We start from the raw sequence: 25,430 nt of genomic DNA, 5'->3' as shown, positions 1-25,430 counted from the left end.
CCAATTAGAATCTGGCTCACAATATTCCAATTAGTCATAGAACCTATTGCATTATGTGGCAGTGAAGTGTGGGGTTCTTTCCTAAATCACGAAATTGAAAAATGGTACAAAAATCCCAAAGAGAGCCGCATCTGCCCTTATCATGGGGAAAGTGGAGACAGAGCATCACTTTCTCACCAGCTGCCCTAACTATGAAGAAATTAGAAAGAAATGACATCCCAAATTTGAAATACTTTACCCTGACTTCAAAATGTTAAACAAGAAAACACAACTTCAATATTTATTAGGCGAAAAACAAGCCTGTATCTTACTAGCAACAAGATACATTGCTGCTTGTCACAAAAAGAGGGAGGAGTCAACAAATCAGTGATGCCTACACACACACCACATTAAATTATAAATTGTTCATAGAATTCTAAAATGTTATTTGTTCTACTTTTTAAATGTATATACACATGCATGTTTTTGTTGCATATATATCTGTTCTAGATTCAGTGTAAACACTGCTTTGGCAATACATTACAACAATTGTCATGCCAATAAAGCACATATTGAATTGAAAATTGAGAGAGAGAGAGAGAGAGAGAGAGAGAGAGAGAGAGAGAGAGAGAGAGAGAGAGAGAGAGAGAGAGAGGTCAACAGGAGGAGAGTTTTTTATATATATATATAGATTATCGTACCATTGCAAGAAAGACAATAATACCAAGAAAAAGGAGAGTTTCATCCACAAAAAGCAAACTATATGGGTTTAAAATGACATGAGCATGAGTAAACGATGACTCCGAGCGATGACCTTATATGACGACGATAAAATACCCACATAAAATGCCATATCCGGGCAGTCAAGTCATAAAGGCACTTCTCCGTTACTAAGGGAGCAATAACAGACCTAAAATGATGGTTTCTCTCTCTTTAAACAGACACACACACACACACACTTTATAGCAATCCACAATACTGTCTGGGAAACCCCAGAAACTGAAGAGGATAAAAGACAGAGGGCTTGATCAATGAGAATTCATTTAGCCAAAAGTAGACACGGAGAATGAAGATGAAAGCAGCAGGTTCATGAGTGTCTTGTCAGATCACTTCTTCAATGAACAACCTCTTGAAGTGCTTTGTTATTCAATGCAATTCAACGCTAGCATGCCTAACGGCTACGAATGCTTCATTGACCTCAGCCTGCATAGAAATGTGCTTCATGCATAAATCAACAAAACTCAAATGTTTGATTTCAACTTTCCTAGACTTTATTTCACTGGCAAATATAAAAAGCAAACAATCATGGATGTTTTATGAATGTGTGCCAGGACAGAACTTCATTCTCATGGCAGACTTCACAGTAAAATAAACATTCAGCAAAACAGAGCTTGGAAAAAGACAGTAAAAAATAAGAAAATCAGGCCAAGGAGAGATGCAGGAGGAACATGAGGTCAGTTTTGTGGAGAAACTAACTAAAAAGTAGCAAACCAAACAACATTCTTCAGAAGGATAACAGCAGCTTCAAGTGTCTCCAGTAGCAAACTATGTTTTCCAACATGTAGCAAGAAAAAACTCTTAAAAAAATACATTAATGTCAGTTCATGTCAGTGATTTGGTTCACAAAAAGATGCTTCTTTTAAATTCCTGCACTAAAATAATTGTGTTTACTATGATTTTAAGTAAAGTGTTGTATCATTCAAAAGTAACACTACTGCTCATAAGTTGGGTTGGTAATATTTTGGTATGTTTTTGAAAAAAGTCCCTTTGCTCTCCAAGGCTGCATTTATTTGTTTAAAAATACAGGAAAAAGACTCTCAATGAACTTTCTATGATCCAAAGCATCTCCCTTTGGGCCGAAAAAAAAAAAAAAAAAAAAAACGAGATTTAGGATTTTGAACTTCATTGTTTGTAACTTATTCCTTCAAGAGTTTACATTTTATACAGAGCAGTACAACAAACCAAGAAAGCTGTTATTTTCTTACTCGCAGGAAACCTGCAGCTCACATTTCAGACTCGCAACACAAGCTCTTCCTAAATTAATGACACTTCCCATGTTTGCAAGCAATCAGCCACCGAGTTTGTCTCTTTTGTTTCCCTGTGGTATAATTATGGGGTCATTATGCCAAATGTCTTTGGGGACATAGAGGAAGAGGTTGGATAGTTGCACAAACCATATCCTGCTTTTGAAGATGTTAAAGCCAGACACATTCAGACATAAAACCACAGGAGTAACGCTGTGTTGCTATTTATGCCCGCCATCCCAGTTGGGAGTTTATTTGAGAGCGAAATCCTGAAGCAGCCATTCATGAAGAGAAGAAAGAAGTCAAGACAGGGAATTCCTGACACATAGGAAACAAAGGAGTCGTGGATGAGATCTCATTAACATCTCAACTGTTTCCTGAGACAGCGCTGTTAACAAGAAACTGAATTCGCAATAGTTGTCAAAGATGTTTCGATACGTATCAATTTTGAAATATCTAAGAGAGCATTAGACCGCGGTGTAATGAGAACATTTATAAACCTGTTGTTCAACAAAATACAAATTTAACAACATATTTGGTCTCCAAACTCAACTCATAACATCAGTCGAGTTAGGGCTGGATGATTAATCGAAAAGAAATCATACCTGAAATTCAGAACCCCTAACCGACCTAATTTTCAAATTTTTATACAATTTTCACACAATTTCATGATTTAAAATAACATTAATTTACAACAGATACATGTTATTTTCTACTTTTCGCACGACAGCATTTAATTTTTTTTCTTCTTTTGCAAGAGATGCTTGTTATTTTCTTCTTTTGTCATAGCAATATTCATTTATTTTGTTGAAAAAATGAAAGTTATTCTTAACACCTCAAGAAGTTTTCAGTAATATAAAAATATATATTGTCATGTTGCAGTCTAGTTATATTTCAAAATGTATCTTTCAGTAGTGAAAATGCTATCTAATATCAATATTTTTATCAATATCGAATTTAGAAATTTCATTATCGTGAGTGACAACATTACTTTGCATCTGTTTTTTTTTGTTTTTTTTTTGTAATGTGACATTTCTGAGTGGGCATTCTGTAAGAGGAAAAATTAAAGACAAATTTCCACAACGTGGACAATAAAGTTACTGAACATGTCAAAGTATGACTTCTCTCTCAGTGTCTGTGTCAGTTTCTCCCTCTCTCTCTCTTTCTCTCAATGGAAAAGAATGCAGTCTTTGCTGAAACCTGTCATTTACTGCACGGCTGCTGAAAACAGTCTGGACTCTTTCACCCCATCGGCGTCTACGGCCTCTAAATCTATGGAAACGCTTGCATTTCAACACACTGAAATACCCAGACAGGAAAATACACATAAATCTCAGCATGACAGTATCTCTTACAACATGTCTATCTAACCAAGACCACCACAGCAACCAACTAGAAACACCTTAACAACCCAGAGCACACAGGACAGCACATAGCAATGCACCAATCAGGATTGTTCATGGTCAATTCCATATCATTTAAAAGCAAACTGACCGATACTGATCTAAACAAAGCAGCGCTGCGCTTATAAACACTGCTTTGATTATACAGAGGAAGATGAAAAGAAAATACCATCAAAAGTTTTCTGAAGACAGCTTCACTCAGAGATACATTCATACAAACCCCTAATTCAATATTTTGGATTTTCTTCCAATATTTCACGGATTGCGAACAGTGCGCTTGCTCTACCAGTATTTTCTCCTCTTTGCGTTTGTCTTCAGCGTCTCTGTTAACATCCTGTTTGCAGATTCGTAATATTTCAACACAATTTTTTTCATAAATGATTGCAATGCAGTTTGCGTGCCATTTCGGAATAGAGATCGGCCAAAATAAAACTAAAAACTGTCCGTCATTGTGTGTTTCTAACACCCCCAGCCCACCCCCCACCCCCAAAAGGTCAATGTGTGTCAAAAGCCATGCGCTTTCTCGTCTGCGTCTCACACTAGAGGTCTGGTTTGTGGTCAAACAGTGGCAGTAATGAGTGAGCCACACTTAAACAGGGCTGTTAGAAGGGGCTCTGAAAGGGGTGCGAGTCAAACACACAAACACAAGAGAGTTATTAGGGGCCCTACGAACACAAGTCCTGACACACTGACGTTACTGTGTGAAAACGGTGCTGCTTTCTAGTGGCCAGCTGATTTACTGCTTTGTTGATGGATCAGCACTGATAAGGAATTATTGAAAACCTGCCAAAATGAATTGAATAAACAAAAGCATTTATTTCCTTGAAGTGTACTATTAATATCCTTATCTAATATCCTCAGACATGCTGATTTGCTTTGCACATAGAAGCTGCTTATGCTCGCTTGAGGGGAAGCTGAACTATGTCTAGTTTTAAACATTTGAACACTGTCAACTATTCTTTAGAAACAAACTAATTTAAATGTTAGATAATTAATGATATCTTGTTCTGGGATTTGCCAAGAACATGCTAATGTTAATGTGCTGTTAATCCTTTAAGAATCAATAATCTGTTTCTATCAAAACAACATGACAATCCAAATAATTAATAAGAAATTTAAAGTTTTATCTACTACATGCATAAGATTTAACTGAACTTACAATAGGCCTATTTGCACTAGTTAAAAACTGTTATGTATATAACATTTTCCATAAACTATAGCAACCTATTTTATAGTAAAAAAGTACATTTATTAATAGAATTAATTTATTTATTATTAAAAACAATGCACATACACTACAGAAATTAATACTTTTTTTTTTCAGAAAGGATGCATTAAATTGACCAAAAGTGACAGTTAATAAATAAAAAGAAATATATGCATACATGCTCTTCTTTTGAACTTCCTATTCATCAAAGAATCCTGAAAGAAATGTATCACAATTTCCACACAAATATTAAGCAGCTGCATTCAGTTTTCAGTGTTTTCAATCCAAATGTTTACTGAACAGCAAATAAGCATATTAGAATGATTTCTGAAGGATCATGAGACACTGAAGACTAAAAACTCAGCTTTGCATCAAAGGAATAAATTATATTTTGACACATTCACATAGAAAACATTTATTTTGAATAATTATAATATTTTACAACATTACTGTTTTTACTGTATTTTTAATCAAATAAAAGCAGGCTTGGTGATCAGAAGAGACTCAAAAACAGCTGCAAACTTTTGAATGGTAGTGTATATAAATAGAGTAAATGAGAAAATAACAATGTAATCATAATAGGGCTTATCTTTGAAAGAATCTGCAGTGAATTACATGATGGATCACTTCCTGAGTTACAGCGTGTTCACTTTCCATTTCCATGTAAGTCACGATACACTGTGTTTACAACGATACCCCCTTATGCATTTCCTTAAAGCATTCAGACCTTCGCAAAATACTATTATATTTATTAGTTGAATTATAATGCTTGAGCTGTTCTCTTCTTTAAAATAATTGCATTAATACTGCAAAAAAAAAAACATTTGATTTCAATTAAACTGCATGATGGAAAGAACAATACCAGACCAAAAAACAGATGCAGACTGGATGCTCTTCCTATCCAGAATATTAATGACAACTTGAAGATTTCTCAGCTAACAGCTCATGAAAAGAGCTCTTGAGCAGATTTCCCAGCTAACAGATTGGAGCGAATCAAATTCAGAGGCTGTCGACAAACAGTAAGACATCCATACGCATGCATCTGCTCATCTCCAGTGTTTGTTTACTTGCCAAATATTCACAGTTTAAGATCCTTAAGGGGGCACAGAATGATCCAATGTCAGGCTTCAAGGTCTCAACCACCCAAACCCTGGCTAACTCTGTGCAAAGCACACTAGAGATGGTAAGCTGGATGGATGGTGAATGGCACTTCAGCAGGGCATGAGTGCCACTCAGCCTGGTGCAGCATCAACCTCTGATTCATGAGTTAAAGGAGGCAAAAATGCACAGAAGACCACACAGCAGCGGAAATGGGACAAAAGCATGACTTGCCCTCCAACCAGAGTCCTTTAACAGGAAGACGTCTCGAACAGAGCCATTCTGTTTTCATTAAGCTGCCTTTGTTACCCGCTCCAGCGACAGGTTCTGATTAGTGAACGGCTGGGGACGGAGAGGTTGGTCTAGGTCATTTGCCTGGAGTCTACAGTAAATCACAGGCAGGTTCATGTGAGAGGAACGCTGTGGACTGTGCTCTAAATGCAAAGATGCCACTGAAGCCCTGTTGGGAAATCGAGAACATATGCATGGGAAAAGCATACAAAATCAGGGCTAATGAGAATCTAAAAATGTTTTTTGTATTTGTGCGACATATGAATGACACCTCAAATTATATGTTTTGTTTCTGAAGACTTAAATGCAATTATTAACTACAAGATCATTGAAAAAAGGCATATTTAAAATCATTTTTTACACTAGCATAAGTTTTGAAGTTTTTTTTTTTTTTTTTTTTTTTCCCAAAGATGTGTCTTCTACTTGCCAAAGCTACATTTATTTGATCAGGAATACAAGAAAAACAGTAATATAGTGAAATGTTATTACAATTTAAAATAACTGTTTTCTATGTTAATATATATTAAAATATAATTTATTCCTATGCAAAGCCAAGCTTTCAGCATCAATTATTGGTAATTATGGTACTCATTAATAATGGTTCTTATTAAAAATGTTGAAAACGAATTAATATTTGTTAAAGAAGGTTTTGCTTAATATTGTGATTTATTTTTCTTCAGGATTCTTTGATGAATTTTTATTCCTTTTTATTTTATTTTATTTTATATAATTATTATAAATATCTTCAATGTCACTCTTAAACCGTTTTATATGTCCTTGCTGAATAAAAGTATTAATTTCTTTCTTTTCTTACACTACTGTTCAATATTTTGTTACATGGTTTTAACAAAAATATTAAGTAGCAAACTTTCAACATCGATAATTTTTAGACTTCATATTTCTGAAGGATCATATGACTCAAGATGGCTGCTGAAAATTCAGCTTTGCATTATAGGAATAAATTATATCAAGTTATATTCAAATAGAAAATAGATATTTTGAAGTGTAACAATATTTCACAATTTTACTGTATTTTTGATAAATAAATGCAGACTATGTAAGCATAAGAGACTGGTAGTATAGTAATATAGTGATAGTAAGGTCTTCCAATCAAACACGTCAAATCACTTGTTACTCTAAACGCCGAATAAAGAGATTCCGGCTACATCCTCCACTGTCTCCAGGGAATGTCAATCCGTGACATAAACGGTCTAAATTCAGCCCATCACAGTGTACGCTACCACCCACATGGCATTGTATCTTCCTGCTATTGAGAACAATCAGTCAAAAAGTCCCACTTTCCACACTGAAAATGCTTATGGCCACATAAGCATGGAAAGCACGGAGGGACGTTCGATCCTGCCAAGACGACTTCCTGAATCACAAAGAGGAATTAAGGGACCGCAATGCAAGTTAATAGGGACACATTCGGAAATACAAGTCATGCATATAACATGTTTTATGGGCTCAAAGTGGCCGGTGACAGTTGAATAAATTGACAGGCTTTGCATCTTTCATCCAGTTGTCCAAGAACCACAGATGCACAGTTTAGAGGGAAAGGCTTTTCTACCTTTATGTCAAGTTCTTTTCAAGCAGTTGTGTTTAAAATCTACTTAAAACCTGAATTTAAATTAAAGTGACACAGATCTGAATTAATCATACTTAAATAGTTTGTAAAGAAAGAAAGAAAGAAAGAAAGAAATAGGTAAAAACAACACATATACATATATACTATATATATATATATATGTATAATATAGATATATATATATATTATATATATATATATATATATATATATATATATATATATATATATATATATACACCATATATATATACACACATATATATATATATATATATATATATATATATAATTCACATATATATATACACACATATATATATATATATATATATATATATATATATATATATATATATATATATATATATATATATATATATATATATATACATATATACATATATATATATATATATATATATATATATATATATATATAATATATATACACACATAATACATATATATATATATATATCTATACATATATATATAAAATAAGTAAACAAACAACAAATAATTAATTAGACAGTTGCTGGCTCAAATCACTGGCATAATTTTAGGGTGTTCTTGGTGATTTCTCAAGAATTTTGATTAAAATTTAATCAAAATTTAAATTAAAAATTAAAACAAGTTTTAAATGTTACAATGGCAATTATTATTTTTATTATTTTTTCAACAAAATAAATTTCCCTTTTTTTTCATTACCATTTTTTCGAAATTATAGTCATGTAGACATTTAAATTATGAAGTATTTTGAGATATCATCCATGCATGTGGTTTCATAATAAAATCAATAAATGAATGTATGACTGCCAAGTATGGAAGAAAAAATGCCTTACAGCACTTAAACACCTGCAAGCTCTATTTAGTCTTGAGCCAAAAAAGCAACATATGAACAATAAAACTGTGTTGTGCATGGTTCGTTTTTATTGGTGTAGATGTTTAAGGCTTTTTTGCACAATAGACTATTATCTGTACGCAGTGAGTCTGTTTTGTTGTTTTGTGCCTGTTAAAGGTTTAATTTTTTTCACTGTCATGGGGAGGGTGATAAATCACGGCGTTGTCTCCATCCGTATCAAATAGAAATACATAATTGAAGGGCTTGTGTGTAACAAATGGGCACATTAGTCCTTCATTTCATCTCGCTCTCCCCAGTGTGACGTGAACACTGTCTGTATGAGCGATTGGTGATTAAATTAGGACTGCAGATCTGGGGTCAGTGGACTTGCAATTGGCCTGTCTTGTCTTTCAGTGTTCCTGTCATCATCATTACAGTACACAGACTTCTGCATCTGATAGCTTTGCCTATCACTGTGAAATATGGAGAGGGAGTTTTTTTTTTTTCAAGCTTTGCATCGGTGCATGACAATTTGTTATCAGTCTACGATTGGTGGAACTTTATAATCATTGGAGAAATGTAGCATTACATCACTTGCTCAGCAACGGATGCTCTGTAGTGAATGGGTGCCATCAGAATCAGAAATAAAAACATCACAATAACCCAAAAGTAATCCACACCACTCCAGTCCATCGATTAACATCTTGAGAAGTGAAAAGCTGCATGTTTGTAAGAAACAAACCCATCACTAAGGTGTTTTAACTGCCGCTTCGGGCCAAACTGTATGAGTCCATAATCCATAATAACGCTTCCTCCAGTGAAAAAGTCCATCTCCTGTTGTCCTCTTACATCAAAATCACACTGACATATTTATTTAGAGCTGTTTTGGATTGTGCATATTTCTGTCTTGATTCAGACGAGACACGTTTTTTACTGGAGGAAGCATTATTATGGATTATGGACTATGGTATTTTGGCTGGAAGCAATGGTTTGAAGTTAAAAACATCTTGATGGATTTGTTTCTTACAAACACACAGCTTTTCTCATCACAAGATGTTATCTGATGGACTGGAGTGCTGTGGATTATTGTGATGTTTTTATCAGCTGACTCTCATTCTGATGGCACCCATTCACTGCAGTGGTGAGCAAGTGATGTAATGTGTCATCATTTTTTGGGTGAACTACTCCCTAAGAAGTTTCCATGCAATCTATTGCTTTTTAGGAGGGAAAATTCTTTAATAAAAAGCTCTCATTTGTAATATCATTCCACTGGACTTTCACAATTTAGCAGGTTGCTAGACTAGTAAACCACAAAACATCAAGATATTTGCATTAACGATGGCAGAAAATGTTCATAACTCCCAAAATGATGATTCACACACTTTAAAAGTGATTCACTGTGAATCGAACAACAAGCCAGAGGCCTCTGCACAAATTCTGCTCATTTTCCTCCTCGACTTTAAAAAGTATGCCTACTCAAATACTTTCAACAAGTGACTTCCAGGTATTTTGCTCACTCAACAGTGCAATTTTGCTCTCACTAGTGAGGCACTCTTAAGAAAACATCTTGCCCTCTTATCCCAGCCTCCGTCTCGGAACAGATTGCCGTTTTCTGCATCACCTGCTTGGGCATTTCACGATATCAGCTCTCCACTGAAGCAGAGCTCACTTTGATGTCATTTGGCAATGTTGGGGAAGCAAAAAAAATAAATAAGGAGAAAATAAAAGGTGGAATAAGTTTAGCCGATGGCCTTTTCAACAAGCAACCTTCAGCCGACTGAGAGGCCGCGACTCCAGCTCCACAGGAGCGTGTTTGTCTTTAACCTGGGGCCGTAAAGGCTCAAATGTGCAAATATGTTGCTGCCCACTGAGAGAGACGCCGGTCAACTCTTTTCTTTCGCTCTGAGAGAGGTTTGCCATCATGCCATGGCAACCACAACTATTAATCTTACTGGCTAGGAATAAACCAGCGACCAAAGATCTGCAAGCAGAAATTCAAAAGGCAGCAAACAATAAAGTACAAGAAATCACCATCAATATGATTTTTTAAAAAATTACAGCGAAAGAAGTAACGTTCTGCATATAGAAAATAAGCCTTAGTGTCAAAGAAATTGCATTGTGACTTTATGAAATTTAAGCAAGTTTTAATAAATATATAAAACTAAAATGTAATATGTGAATATATACATGAAACTGAACTTTAGGGTTATAAAATTGTTATATATTTATAAAAAAAAAAAATTTATAAAATTAATTTAATCTAAATATCAAAACATTGAAAAAAAAAAGTATATTTATTTACAATAAATTTTGATTTTACATATTTTTTATATATTTATATATTCTAAATTTAGAATATGTGTGTGTGTGTATATATATATATTATATATATATATATATATATATATTTATATTTGTATGTTTATATATATGTGTATATATATATATGTGTGTATGTATATATGTGTGTATATATATATATATATATATATATATATATATATATATATATATATATATATATATATATATATATAAAATATATATATATATATATATATATATATATATATATATATATATATATATATAAAAATATTATTATAAATATAATATAAAATAAACATTTCATATCACCATGCAAATACTAAAAAATGAATAAATTATCAGAAGACATGTGTTTAACTGGTGGTAATATATTATTAATATCTAGCACACAAGCAGGGACCAACAGTACACCTCCAGGAAATTTTACACAGCTACATTAACAATTGTGCAAACATACGGTCCTCACTATACACATGACTGCATGAATTACAACGGGGAAGTAGAACAGTCTAAAATGCAAACAAGTCTTGTAGGCAAGCAGACCATCACCTTGTGGTTGAATTCTCACAGTATGCAGTGGTTGAAAAGCAATTCCTAGCAATCTAATCTTCCCAACATCTACACTCAACACATCTCCAACTGAAACTGAAGTTTAATTAGGAAAAGGTGCAGATTTGTTTCAAAGACAAAACTATTCACGTTCCTAAAAAACAAACCGCATTATAATTTGGGTTCCATCTAATCTCATAAAAAGGGTAGCAAACCCACATTTCACTCGACCACCGAAATCAAAGCAAGTAAAACAAGATGTTACAGTAATTTCTCCAAACACCCCAAATGACAGAAACCGCATGCATTGTTTAAAGACAGTAAAACACATGGGAAAACTGACAGGATGGGAAGGATTGGGAAGCTTGAGTTTCAGATGTACTGATTTATTGGCAGATGCTGACAGCCGATCATTATTTTTTACAATTGTCAATAATTTAAATATATACGGACCTACAAAAGGCAAATGAATGAAATACAGCAACATAAAAACTAAAATATACTTATTTATTGTTTTATTGTATTTTTGGTATGTGTTTAAAAACTTTGTTTTTCCCCTATAACATACTCATATATTAATAAAAAATATAAAATATATATATAAAAATTCTTAAAAATCTAATGAATTTATTCTTAATATATAAAAAAATCCAAATTTAAAAAATACATAATATACAGAATATCTATTTGGATGGATGTGCATACTATAATACATAATGATATTACAATAAAATGCAATACAATACTCTTATTGAAAAACACATACATAGAATTCTTAATGTTAATATTTGTCCATTTTAAAATTTGTCTAAAATAATTTGTCATTATTATCCCTATCCAACCAATGCTCAAAATTTAATATTTGTCAGTATCAATATGGTTTTATTTGTGTTTGTTGTTGTTTGATGAATTAGATATTTTATGAAACCACAATTTTGAATATGCTCCAAGTCACACCCCCAGCACTCATTATTAAATATATATATATTTTAGCACATTAAAATATATATCTTATATTGTAAAAATACACACTGTCATGTAAAAAATAAAATGCAGCATTTAATAATCATGACAACTAATATATTATAACAATACGGTGTGTTATATATATATATATATATATATATATATATAAAATTTACAAAATTTACAAAAAAAATATATTGTGAAATGTTATTACAAATACAAAAAATAAAGTTTTCAATTTGAATATATAATTTTTTTTATGTCATTCCTGTGATGCAAAGCAGAATTTTCTTCATCATTACTCCAGTTTTCAGTGTCACATGATCTTTTAGAAATCATTACAATTTATTTGACTCTCAAGAAACATTTCTGGTTATTATCAATGTTGAAAACTATTTTACTCTTTCATATTTTGTGTGGAAATGACAAAATGCCCCCCTCAAAAAAAAAAAAAAAAAAAAAAAAATTCGGATTTCCAAAAAAAACCTCCCCCATCCCTCAGAGGTCGGAAAATACAAAAATCTGTATTTATACGGAAAAATCACATCCCTGTATATGGTGCATCCCTGTTTCTCACAGGATGTGTACAGCTGTGTTCCATTGCTTGTTTTCATATCTGTTCAGTAGAGCGTTGGGTATCGTAGGCAAAGGGTAATAGCTAGTTAGACAACAGGAGGCTGAGACTGGGCCCTGTAATATGGGGCTAATCTCATAAAATGAGTCTTGTGATTAAACACCATCAGGGCTCTCCCCGAGTCTACGCCCAACAAAATGTGCAAAATGTTTTTAAGTACTATGGTAACTGCTACCTGAATACCGTTTTTCCAAATGATGTGATATAACAGGTCTCGAACTGAGATAAAAAAGGGCCCTAAACCACAAGAGAAATAACGCGAGAGGTTTGGTTTAATGATACAGTCTCGATTGTGGGGAAACTCTCACACTACTGTTGTCTACCAGTGTAGGCAGTAAACAGAAGCGTGTCTACACCTGCATGGAACTGTCAGTCACAACTCAGAAATGCAAGTGCGATGCAAAAGAGCGGAAAACAACAGGATCATTTTTACCACTGTGAAGCTGTGCTGTTTACTGAAACTGAACACTGCTGTCTTAAAGCAGAATATGAGAACAAGAGATGAAACCAACATCTGTAGACACATCTTTAGAGAAAGGGATGAACAGTATATTAGTAGCCGTACTGATTTCTGCAAATATTCAATCTTCAGCTTTGGTCAGATTGGGCTAATAATGGAAGCAGACAATAACCTTTTTATTTCTGATTTAAATGGCACATAAATGTGGTAGTTGTAGTATAATATTATATATATTATATAGTGTATAGTGTGTGTAAGCATATATAAGTATGTATTTATATTTAGAATTTTAGATTTTCTATATATTCATATTATATATTATATAAAAATGTAATATAAATATATGTGTGTGTGTATATATATATATATATATATATATATATATATATATATATATATATATATATATACACACACACACACATAGATATATACACAATATATAGACAATGTAATTTTATATTTTCTTTATATTAATAATTCATTTTGCAAGTAAAAAATTAATTTTTCATCATTTATAAAAATGTTATATAAAAATTCTACCGTTTAATTTTGAAAATGCTGTCCTACAAACAGACAAAAAAACTGGGTTATGATCTGATCCCGTTTGATATTTTCAAACAGTGTGAAAATTGTTATCATATCAATCAAAATACAGTAAAAAGCTTTTTCTCTGCTCCATGTTGCCATTTTTAATGCATTTGCTTTTTGTAAGTCAGTATAGATTCAAAATATTGACTATTTTCATTTTCAGAAATAATGACTGACTATCAGTATTGGCAGACAAAGTGTATAAACAGACATATAATGAAGCATCACCTCACTCATTTTCAAAGTCAGCATAAAAGTGACAGTTCACTTTTAATGTAATGGAGACTCTTAATCTTCACTCTTCTGGCACATATGCAGCAATCCAAGATCTCACAGTGAACCGGCTCATCGTGAGCCACTACACACTGACTAACCACCTTTGTGAAACCTGAAACTGAGCCTCTGCTGAGAACTCGCGGTAGGGGACAGAGAGGTTTTTGTCAGGAGCGGTGCATCTTCTTGCATCAGCACTTATGGGAGATTACAGGTTATCCAGGTTTGTCATTTGGTTCAGATGAAGGATACCCTCCTCCTCAAAGGTGCGTAGGCTCCTATGACCTCATATTATGAAGCTGTGAAGGGTTTCATTAAGTCCTCAAAACAAGCATCTTGGTGTACAGTTCATCAAGGAAGCCATTAATTCACAAACCTTAAATGAACACTGGTCGACCTGAAATGGACTGAAAAGACAGCCCTTGGAAAGCCACCAGAGAGCTAAATCACATATTGTGGGTCTCAGGGAAAAGTATACACTGACAATACTTTACTGTACACCATGTAAAATGTCTGAAACAAACTGACATCATACCAAACAAGAGCGCCACAAACTGCTAAAGAATAAATAAACTGTTGATTTTTTGAACTTCTGATGAGCTTTAAAACTGAGTAGAAACACATTTTGTGGGAAGAGAACTGAGGAATCATCTGCTAAGCATTGCAGACAATAAACCAGTGCTAGTCTCCAAAACCAATCAACTAACCTTGAAAAGCAGCCACGTTGCGTGAGATGAGGAACTTCAGGCTAGAGCTGGTTGTCTGGAGGAGGTTCTGGATGTCCCGTCGCGCCGCCACCTGGTAACGCTCCTCCATCTTCTTGGTGCAGCACGTTAGATTCTTTGACAAACAAACCTGAAGATCTGAACCTGTTGGGATGAAGGTTGGGATTGTTAACCAAGGTGGATATGTACTTCTGCATCTAGGAAAAAGTACATTTTCTGTCAACAGTGACAGTTCTTCTTCACCTAAACAATATATAAAAAGATACATAATACATTAATTTCTTATTATTTATTAATTAATCATGTTCTCACCAAACTTCTGCATATAGGAAAAAGTTAATTTTCTAAATAACTAACAAAAATATAAAAATACATCATTATTAATAATAATAATTAGTAGTAGTTTAGTAGTACTTTAACTAAACAATTATATGAAATAAAATAAAAATAAAAAACATTGGTTTATTATTTAAATGTACTAAATTATTTATTTAAACACAAAATGTCCTCACCGGACTTATATATTTATTATTATTCATCTAAAAATTATATAAAATAAAATTAAAATGCATTAATTAGTCTATTATTATTTTATTATGTATATTATACCACCCAGACACAACATATCAACCATCATAACAACCACCCAGAACAGCCTAGCAGCTGCATAGCAACTTTCATGGCAATTGGTAAAAACAGCATTGTGGCAGACACAGCTCATTTTATTTTTCTTCCTTCCCACAGTATCTTTACATTTACAAATCCACTTATGTTATGGACCATTATCAGACTCACTCAGATGCTGGTCGTGAAACTCCATGTTTGTGCAAGCCGCAGCAGGCCGGTAGGGTGGGGGAGATAAAAGGGCTGATATCTCTAGCCATCAAAATTCTTATCCCACTGAGATCCGACAAAAACTTTCCATCACGACAAACTTTTGTTTTTCCCCCAAAAAGGTCAATGCAAATGACAGCACCTAGGGGGGCTTTAGCTCTAGGAGAACAGCACAGGACGTGCCAGGACAAGCCAAGTTTTGCTTTAAGACACTATCACCACACCACCACACAATGTTTCGAGTTCCTGAGCAAGATGGCAAAAGGAGATGGCTTGAGGAAAGGAATTCATCTCTGTCTCACTAGAACGAAATGAAGCGCCCCAGGAAGTGTTTATTTCTCAGTCACAACCCGTTAGACATTTCGGTGTAATCACCTGAAAGAATAAATCCACCCAACTGTGAACCCTCCACCCTCCCTCCCGGTTTCACATGATTCAACAGGCTGTGAGACTTGGGAATTGTTGAAGACGACTGAAGAAGGGACTCCTCGTAGGTCATCCCACAGACAGAGCACCTCCTTGATGACACGTTGCTGCTTCTATGTTTTGTAACATTAGCTGTGTTTCCATCCACCTATTTGTATGCAGATTTTGGAATATCGCATAAAAAAAAAAAAAAAAAAAAAAAAAAAAAAAAAAAACGCTGGATGGAAACGGCAAGATGCGCATAAATGCACACATTTGAGTAGGATTAACTTTTTACCCGATAAGAAAAACTACTGCACATAAACTACAATGGAAACACATTAACTGAATAAATTCCTCCACAGCATATATGCTGTTATGGTCATTCTGAAATGCCTGAGCAAAGTCTGTCGTCAAAGTATTTCTGTATTATTGTCTGCGTTCCCAAACAGCAGCATCCGCCTCTGAAAGCATTGACAGCATTTATTGTGTTACATCAACTCGCTCTGAGGTGCAAGTACTTTATATCATATATGATAATTATTACATTCAGTGGCTTCTCCTATGTTCTTAGTTATATTTAGTGCCACAGTTTACCAGGAAGTGACGATTTTGTTCTCTTTGACTCATTAGATGGAAACGGTGCTATATTCGCATGTTTTAAGTGATATTCCAGTTTTGTGCATAAGTTTAATTAGAATCATTGGATAGAAACATGGTTATTTTCAAAGAAAAATGCCCATGAGTAGCATTCAGTTTTATCCAAAACAGCTGAACTTAAATCTGAAGGTTTTTTTTTTTTTTTACATTGGTTGATGTACGTATTTTGGCAGTGCATAAATGAAATGTACAGCGAGTGGCTAATAATGTACCACCTACAGTAAACCTAACCAATAGAGTTAACAAAAAGCAAATGCAAAAAAAAAAAAAAAAAAAAAAAAAAAACCTTTTGCTGAAGCAACCATGGCATTTTAGCTGGCTTCAACAAGTCTTTAAACTCTTTTTTTTTTAACTCGTGCTTCACTGGACTCGGAACTGAGCAGTTTTGCTGCACCAGGTGCACTACCGAGCAAGTTTACTTCATCAGAAAAGCTGCACACATAGAGCTGGTTATGTGATTTAAATGTCAAAACGAATTTGTTTACAAATATGCACTTTGATTAAAGTGTTTTGCATTCATATAACACAGTATTATGCAAGAAACTGCACGAGAATGTCTTTACATAGACAGATTATTCATTAATAATCATAATTTGTGTAAAAAGAAATGTTATTGGTGTTTTACTGCCTCTACTGTTCATTTCGGCTTGAAACTGCAGTGATTTGTATGTACAGCTACTTTTTTGGACTTTTTCCAATGAACCTATGTTGACAACTCCCCCACGACATCCCAATGCTCAAATAAGAGAGAAACCACTCAGAAGTTCATGCTTCATTGAAGCCTCATACACCCCCAGCACTTTCTTACATCAGGCATTATGAAAAAATTACCACAAAACCCCAAGATTGATCAAATCAAAACAAATGCAACGTGAGGCTTGGGTTTTTATTTTGCTAGCAGCGACATGCTGTTTCAGGGGTCTGAGTGAAGCAATGAAATGTGTGATTTGGAAAAGACAGTGCATTTTGCAAGCTTCCCTGACAAGAAAAATGTCTGGCACACATGCCAGTGCTACATTAATGGGAACTTACAGAAATAAACACCTTTGAGGAACCGTTTAAATGTCAACATGACTATTTTTAAGTCTTATTTACCCACCCACCAACTATGGTGGTCAGTTTATTATTTGATGTTTTAGGACCCAAGCTCTCACACTGGTCATGTGGCGTGGGATATAATTGGCCTAAAAAATGCTGGACATCAAACAGTTTGCTTTGCTCCTAACATCCAAGATTGGAAGCAGAAAGAAGAAAATGCTCTCATTTCTCAAAATGCTCAGCATTGAGAAAACGGCAATAAAAGTCTATCCTTCAAGATACCTTCCACCAGATTGTCTTGTTTGCTCCACAACATTTTAATAAACCAAAAGTGTCAGGAAAAGCTTTGAACATATTGCTTTATAAAATAAAACCTGAAGGAAAAAGTGGTGTGATGGGAGTGACAGCAAAACAAAAGAAGCAGAATGCAAGTCTATCTCAAGATGTGTTGATAGAGTCGAACAAAAATGTATTAATGAATCTCTTCAACAAGGTAAAACTTGGTCTGTAATCATTTATATTGTCTCTGCACATTTATCATAAGCTTAAAAGAGAAAGCAAGAAATCATGCAACTGTTTCTGCAGACGTACATAAAAACTACACATATGCCTAACAGCGTTTTCTCTAGATCTGTGATCAAATTTGGGCAATAGTATATCTACTAAACTCAAAGAAAGCTAACCTAAATCCACATTAATTGCTCATTAGCCAAAGACCAAACAAAAGAGGAGAGTAGAAAATGTGACTAAAAAAACTACAGAAATAGACCCCTTTTTAAGCAAAATGACTCTTGATCTTGTTGCCCTTGTCAAGACACCGACTTTAGGAGAGGTTGTTAAATATACAGTAGCCTACAGAATACAGTATGATTTGATTCCAAGTCAATTACTATAATTAAAGTTAATTACCCGATCTGTATTTTAAAAATGTTTCATAAAACTGAATCACAAAGCTGTAAATTTTAACGGCTCCCAGACTCCCAACCAAAATCTCTGGAGTTCAGGATGAGCAATGAATACAAACACCTTACTTCACCAGCAAACCACACAACCCCGAGCTCTACATTCCTGTAAGACTCCGAAACAAACTTCTTCCAAGCAGCACTTTGAAGTGAGCTCCATTTGATGACCTCTGTGGGAAACCATGTACAAGCTGTTCTCCTCAAGCCACTTAGCATCCATTAACGCAGCAAAGTTTGGCAAAATGGTGAGAGGTTGCCTTTCCCTTCTGATAGACGCAGCTAGAGACTATCAATAACCATTATTTAAGAGGCCACAAAACTAGTTTCAGATCACAAGAGCAAAATAGAATGATTATCCAAACAACCTGACAAAGACTGTTTCAGAGGCTCAGAGAACACAAACCAAACAGTCCTCAGAGATATACGTGACAGCTGTTTAAACCAAACAGAGCATCTTCTCCTGACTAATTACAGCTGTATCTTGCAGTCAAGTGGCACCAGTTAGTTTCTGACCTGTATACTTGATCTCGAGGACTGATTTGGGAAAACAGCAAACTGATTTTAAATCTCAGCTTGAGGCTGAATAACAAGTAAAGCACTTTGAACTGCAGGGTTTGATGAGAGACTGGGTTATGTTCAGTCTCAACCCAAATTCATCTTAACTGATTTGTTTTTGTTAGATGCTGGAGCGCTTGTGAACACCAAGTAAACGATTACTCAAAAAAAAAAAAAAAAAAAAAAAAAAAAGTTCCAAGGGACCCTTTATCTCAATTTCCTGTCAGGATAAATCGTGCACAAATCCTATAAACTTAAAAGCACGGACTACGCATAATCTTCCAGCTAACTTCAGATGTTCTACTTCCAAATAGGCTTCTTTTAGTATAGCCTGAATGTACTTTTCTTGAAAGTAAACTGAAAATCTTTGGTCTTTTAGTCTTTCGAGTGAAGCGAAACAACTTTAAGCTTTCATCTGCTGCATGAGACACCATTCATTACCGGAGTTTATTTGAAAAGTAATGCCCTTCAGTCCAAACAGACTGTCTTTGAGTGGACGATTATTACCTCTAACTTCTGAAGCCGGTAAACGCGCCCTGCGGCGAGGAAACGACTGACGCGTCATTTGAAGTTCATATATCAAGCGATGAAATGTTCTGGGTGAATTTCGCCCAGTTTATAAAAATATTCAAATCTTTTACATCTTCGAAGCGTGGGAACACGTTAAAGGTTTTTTAACCGAGGTGACAACAGGTACGCGCTGAGTTTTAGCGTGCTTGTTTATTTACATTAAAGCGTTTCCGCATCAAGAATGATTTGAGAAAAATGAATGACAAACTCCAAACTTTACTATATATTAAAAAAGTTATATTTATATTTTTAATGACCATCTTAACATCTGTTGTGGTAAAAGGAACAAAAATGGATAGGTTATATTAACTGTGGCACGAAATCAGAATGTCTTGGAGATGTCATACTCAACAGATCTTACCTGTTCTCGGGGTTTCAGGTACTGATTTCACAGGTCCGATTTCCTTCAACTGGAAAACTTTCCGCACTTCGTTGCAGTTCGTTAAAGTCCCCCGACACGGATCGATGAAAACCGCAAAAACTGCATAAACCAAAACTCCACGCATCCCCATTTCCAGAAGCGTTTATCCTTTCGAGTAAAACACTAGAAAAGCGCTGGCGTTGTACAGGCTAGGTCTCAGAAAACTCGAGCACAGCAGTGGGTTTAGGTGAAGAAGAGATTGTGCTCGTCGCAGGGGAAGGGTTTCGCGCAGGACCTTCAGAAAGAGCGCAGTGAGTGTGTCTGTGAAACACTGAGCTGTCAAGAGAGAAGGGGCGGAATCCTTAGTGTACTATAATACACCATCTACACCACCGACGAAGCGGACTAATGAGACACAATACCGAGAACTTTTAGGAGCGTAACGTTAGCCTATAGTGTCGAAGTCGCAACATTTTACTAATTACGGGCGTGTTTGAACCCTAACAGGCTACGACAAAACTCTAGGAGCTTTAAAAGTTTATTAAATGTATATTTTTTTCCGTTTACGATAAGTCAGGCACTTATTCCTTTACGATAAATCTTACGATTAGTTAGCATGAGCTAAATGTATACGCGCAGAAACCGAATTCGCTGTTGCTTGATACGGTAACCATAGCAACGGCTGTTCGATTGATGGTTACATATTACATAAACATAACCGTCACTGCGCTAGGGGCGTCTGAAAAAATAATTAAAAACTGATTTATTTATTTTTAAGATAACCCACCCCCTGCACAAAGTCTGTATAAATTGGTTTATATGTAAAAAATAAATAAACGTTTTATACATGGGTAAAGTTAGGGAATGTTGAGGGATGCTCTTGAAAAAGCTTAAGACGCGTGATGCAAACCACAGACTGGAAAGAGAACATTACTGAGAAAAGAAAGGAAAAACACTTTCTCCAGGGAAGTGCGAGCACATGGGGTTCCTCAAACAGGTTGCAATAGAGCCATCTACTGGACAAATAATGAAACTACCTGCACCACAACGCTCGAATTTATGAGCCTAAATGGATTGATTCTGACATCCAGTTAGCATAATAATAAAATCATGAAAAAACTACATCTGCACAGATACTCACGTGTTCTTATTTCCTAAAATATAATTTATAAAATATAATTTCCTAAAATATAATTTAACCAGAAGAGGTCATCCACACGTCATGACCGAGAACAGGACCCATAATTAATAATCTGTTTATTTTATTTTGATTAGTAGCGTTACTATTGCAGAGAGCATTATAAAACATACTGACAACATACAGATTGAAAGGCTTTGAATACTCACAGATCTGCTGTGCTTTCCTATGGACAAACCTCAAAAGCATTTTAAACTCAAGCATTGAGAAAACCTCTCTTGGAAATAAACGATCAGCAGTGTGCTACACAAAACCTCACTAAATTCCACTGCTGCACAGTAGCTGGACACCATGGTAATGTTTTATTAGAAAGAGCTTCAGATGGAAATACACAATAGAATAATTATTTTTCTCGTCCCACAAGACATGTACACAAAAGGTATCAATCTATTATTTTTTATATTATATAAAAAAAGATTTTAAGACCACCCCTCTGTATTAAGCATGTTCACTAAGAGGGATACTAGATAACTTGGCTCGCTCTGCATTTTTATAATGGGATTTAACAGAGGAAATGAACAGCTGACACAGCTTTGAACTTGAATCTGTGCAAGTTGGTCCAGTTTAAGCCATGAAATGTGGTACAAAACAGACAAAAGGTCACCTCTTTAGAAAAAAAAAAAAATCGTCTTGAACCGTCAATACTACCCCATCACAAACCATTGTGGTTAACAATTACCAGCCCAAATGTCTCATGCTGTAAGAGTGACAAAAGTTAGATAACATTACAGAATTGACACAGTAAGACAATGCACCTCTTAATCTTTTATTGAAAATCTTTGCATTTAAAAATTACATCACTTGATGGCGAAAAAAATAAATAAATCAATTTTACATAGATTCAGTATTTCAATTAATAATAAAAAAATAAAGGAAAATACACAAATGTAATAATGAAAACCAAGAATGTGGAACTTCCAAAAACAAAAAAACCCTACTTGTTGGGTACAATCTCCACAATCCTCTACAGGCCGGGACAAGTGCAATACCTTCCAAACTCACAGCATTGCTACCAATCCCAACCTGTGCAGAAAGGGACCAAACGGCTCCAGAAGCGGCTCTCGGATGCGAGCTGCCACTGTCAGTTTTGCATGGATTTGCACAGCGCACAGTCTTAAAAGCTGAATGCAAACCAGCAAAACTGACCGGGGTCCAGCAAGGTTCCAGAACGGTACGGAGAGACCTCAGGAGTGTCCGCGAGAGTCTTCGGATCCCAGATGCATTTAGCTAGAAGTACTTCAAGTGCTCACACTGCAGTAGATGACAGAAATACTACCTGCACTATAAGCACTTTAGCACTGCTGAAACTCCAACACAATGGCAACACTGGCAGAAAGAGATTAAAAAAAAAAAAAAAAATTGAGCCACCGCTTTTCAGATTTCAAATCAAAATCTGGGAAACGTGGAGAAGCAGCAGGCCACCATCAGTTTTGCATAGATTTGCACAACTCCAGTTTTCTTGTAGTGCAACTATGCAAAACTAGCAGAGAACTGCACCAAAAAAAATAAAAACAATTCTCACACACACACATATGGGTGAAAGTCACAGTCCCTCGTGCCAGAAGGAGCACTTAGGGCAGTAGGTGCTAGTCTACTTCACTATCTGCACTAGATGCACCTTAGCACAAAGCCGTTAGGTATGGGGTCTTGGTGAAGGATGCTTTAGGCAGAGGGAAAAGGCAATGGTCAAGTGTATTGCTAGAAGTGCCTCCACTGCAGTAGATATTCCATAATACTACCTGCACTGTAAGCACTTTGACAATACACTGACATCCACACCATCAAGAGTGAACGGATGCCTCCAGAGAACTTGCGGGCAACTACTCCCATCTTTCTTGATGTTTCTGAGAAGGGGAAGGGGAGACATATTCGAGTTAGTTCATTGAAATGAAAAAGAAAGTAAATGGGACTGACTTTCTATACTACAAAAGCGAGGGCCTCATGGCAAAGCACATGCAGTACCATTCATACCCAACTTTGACGGTGTAGGCTATCGCGCTTTTAAAAAAAAAGCTAACTCCACCAAACCATCATTACCTAGTTCGCTCCCACCGTTTTGAAGGTGCGTTTCACTATCAATGTCCAAGTTATGAGAACTAGAGTTGAGCGAGTGAATGAATTGCGCAGCCTGCGGACCGCGCCGTCGGTCTGTGTGGCGCATGCGCAGTGAGGCGCTCCCCACTCACCCCTCCCCCAAACCCGAAACAATCTGCACTAACATGGCGCCGTTGAGTTCACCAACCGGATCATTCTTAGCTCAAAAACTACTGTTTCAGACAACAACTAATAAGTTCAATGTGTCAAACAGGGAGAAACAAGAAAACGAGGCTGGGAAATAAAGTGGCGCGTTGTTGCTTTCGCGTTCGGCTGATGTTGAGGGCAGCGTTAGCCGCTAATGCTAAGCTAGCTGGCTAGGAGTGTGGCTTAAACATGCACTCAAAAATATAAAAGCAACGAAATGTCTCAACGTCAACAAATAAGGCGCTCGTGGCATTTACACGAAGCGTTTGCTGAGCGAAACTAGCCGGTTAGCAGTTGAACTTCAACGGCTAGTGCTGGCTAGCTCCATCCGTTTCTCCATCAAAAATAACTTTTTATTAAAAACCGTGGAGCTTCTGTGTGGCTAGTCATCTTTAATAATTTTAACAACCTTCCACACGCATCCTCGTAAACCTAAAGCTGAAAGCCAATGCAAAAACGGGGGATGTTTTTGTCCGGCGCGCCGTTGCTAAGCTAGCGCGTGCGGCCTACGCGTCCCCCCATGTGCTACTGCTTTGTTCTGGAGGCACTTTAACTCGCACGCTCAACAGAACGAGAAAACATCGCTCTCCGAGTCTAAAAACAACTTAATTCGTATCCGACTACGCGAACGCGTGCGTACGAGGCGAATTAAAGCGCCCTGCGCAGGCGTGCGGTGGAAAACAATAGTTGGTAGTTGCATTGCAGCAAGCATGCTTTTCAAATCTCCCACATTCTCCCCAACTATGGAGGTGGAGAGGACTACCATGCGCCACTTACTACATTGTTTGTATCGCCGTCGTTGTCGCTTGCGATAGCGGAGTTACGAAATCCTGCGCGGAGATCACCTCCTGTGTGTTTAAGCGGGAAATCGCGAATGATTTTGTGAGACTAGAAGCCAGAAAAAAATTAACAACAGGTTCCTGGTCAATAACGCACAGTAAGACACTCACCAGTGAAATCCACCATCTTCACTCACTTGCCGTTTACTGCCACTGCTCTGGACAAATCTGCGAAACTGGTGCGTGAACTTAAAAGTGGACCGCGATCGAATGAGACGAACGCGGCGCGCGTCCAAAGCGAAGTGAAACTTCTGCCAAAACGACTTTCTTAATCAGAGTAAAATTGCAAAAGTGGCGCGAACACGACCTGCCTTGAACCATGTGGGTGAATGAAGGGCGGCTCCCGATGAACGTAAATATCTACAACCCCCAACTCGTTCATTAGCATAAATAAACTGCTTCCGATCTTTAGCCCTCCAACCAATCGAAAAGAAAGGGGGAAAAAACGAGCGAAAAGGCACGGACGCTTAAATGTCCTTATCATGCAATAAATAATAATATTAATAATAATAAGTCAAACCTGAAGAGCGAAAAGGTGACGCTGCAGTTGCAGTTTAACTGAAATGTTTTAATTTAGATAATAATAATAATAATACAAAAAGTGCAAAAAAAAAAAGTTTTTTGAGTAACACACACAGGCTGTTTGTTATTAGAAATACATTATTTATTAGAAATAACAAATTGGTGTAGAAGCAACAAATTAATTGAATAAAATGTGAAATTTTGAAGTAGTGGAAAGACTGAAATAATATTTTATCGTAGAAAAAAACCCTCCAATAATTATGCACAACATTTTTTTTTTTTTAA

General features: G+C 35.7%; 1 protein-coding gene and 1 long non-coding RNA gene across 3 annotated transcripts in view; both read right to left on the bottom strand.

Annotated features, from left to right (window-relative positions):
- Window positions 1-21,089, bottom strand: part of LOC109048675 (glypican-5-like) — a 94,270-nt gene extending 73,181 nt beyond the window's left edge. The window contains exons 1-2 of one of the 2 annotated variants that reach the window (XM_042717008.1): window positions 20,346-21,089; window positions 14,943-15,104 (exon numbers count right to left, since the gene is read on the bottom strand). In XM_042717008.1, the coding sequence (XP_042572942.1) occupies window positions 14,943-15,104; window positions 20,346-20,496 (313 nt within the window). In that variant the 5' untranslated portion in view covers window positions 20,497-21,089. Of the gene's footprint in view, window positions 1-14,942; window positions 15,105-19,372; window positions 19,544-20,345 lie in introns of those variants that run through there. The other variant, XM_042717009.1, reaches the window with a different exon arrangement.
- Window positions 21,090-22,295: 1,206 nt separating this feature from the next.
- Window positions 22,296-25,181, bottom strand: LOC122135897. The gene is made up of 2 exons (XR_006153756.1): window positions 24,735-25,181; window positions 22,296-24,632 (listed from the first exon to the last, which is right to left on the bottom strand). It is a non-coding gene; the product is annotated as an uncharacterized LOC122135897 (long non-coding RNA).
- Between the last annotated feature and the right edge of the window lie 249 nt (window positions 25,182-25,430).

Source organism: Cyprinus carpio, chromosome B1, assembly GCF_018340385.1.
Source record: "Cyprinus carpio isolate SPL01 chromosome B1, ASM1834038v1, whole genome shotgun sequence".
NCBI classification, from domain to species: domain Eukaryota; kingdom Metazoa; phylum Chordata; class Actinopteri; order Cypriniformes; family Cyprinidae; genus Cyprinus; species Cyprinus carpio.
Note: the sequence above shows the minus strand (reverse complement) of the source record. Positions and strands in the feature narration are given on the sequence as shown.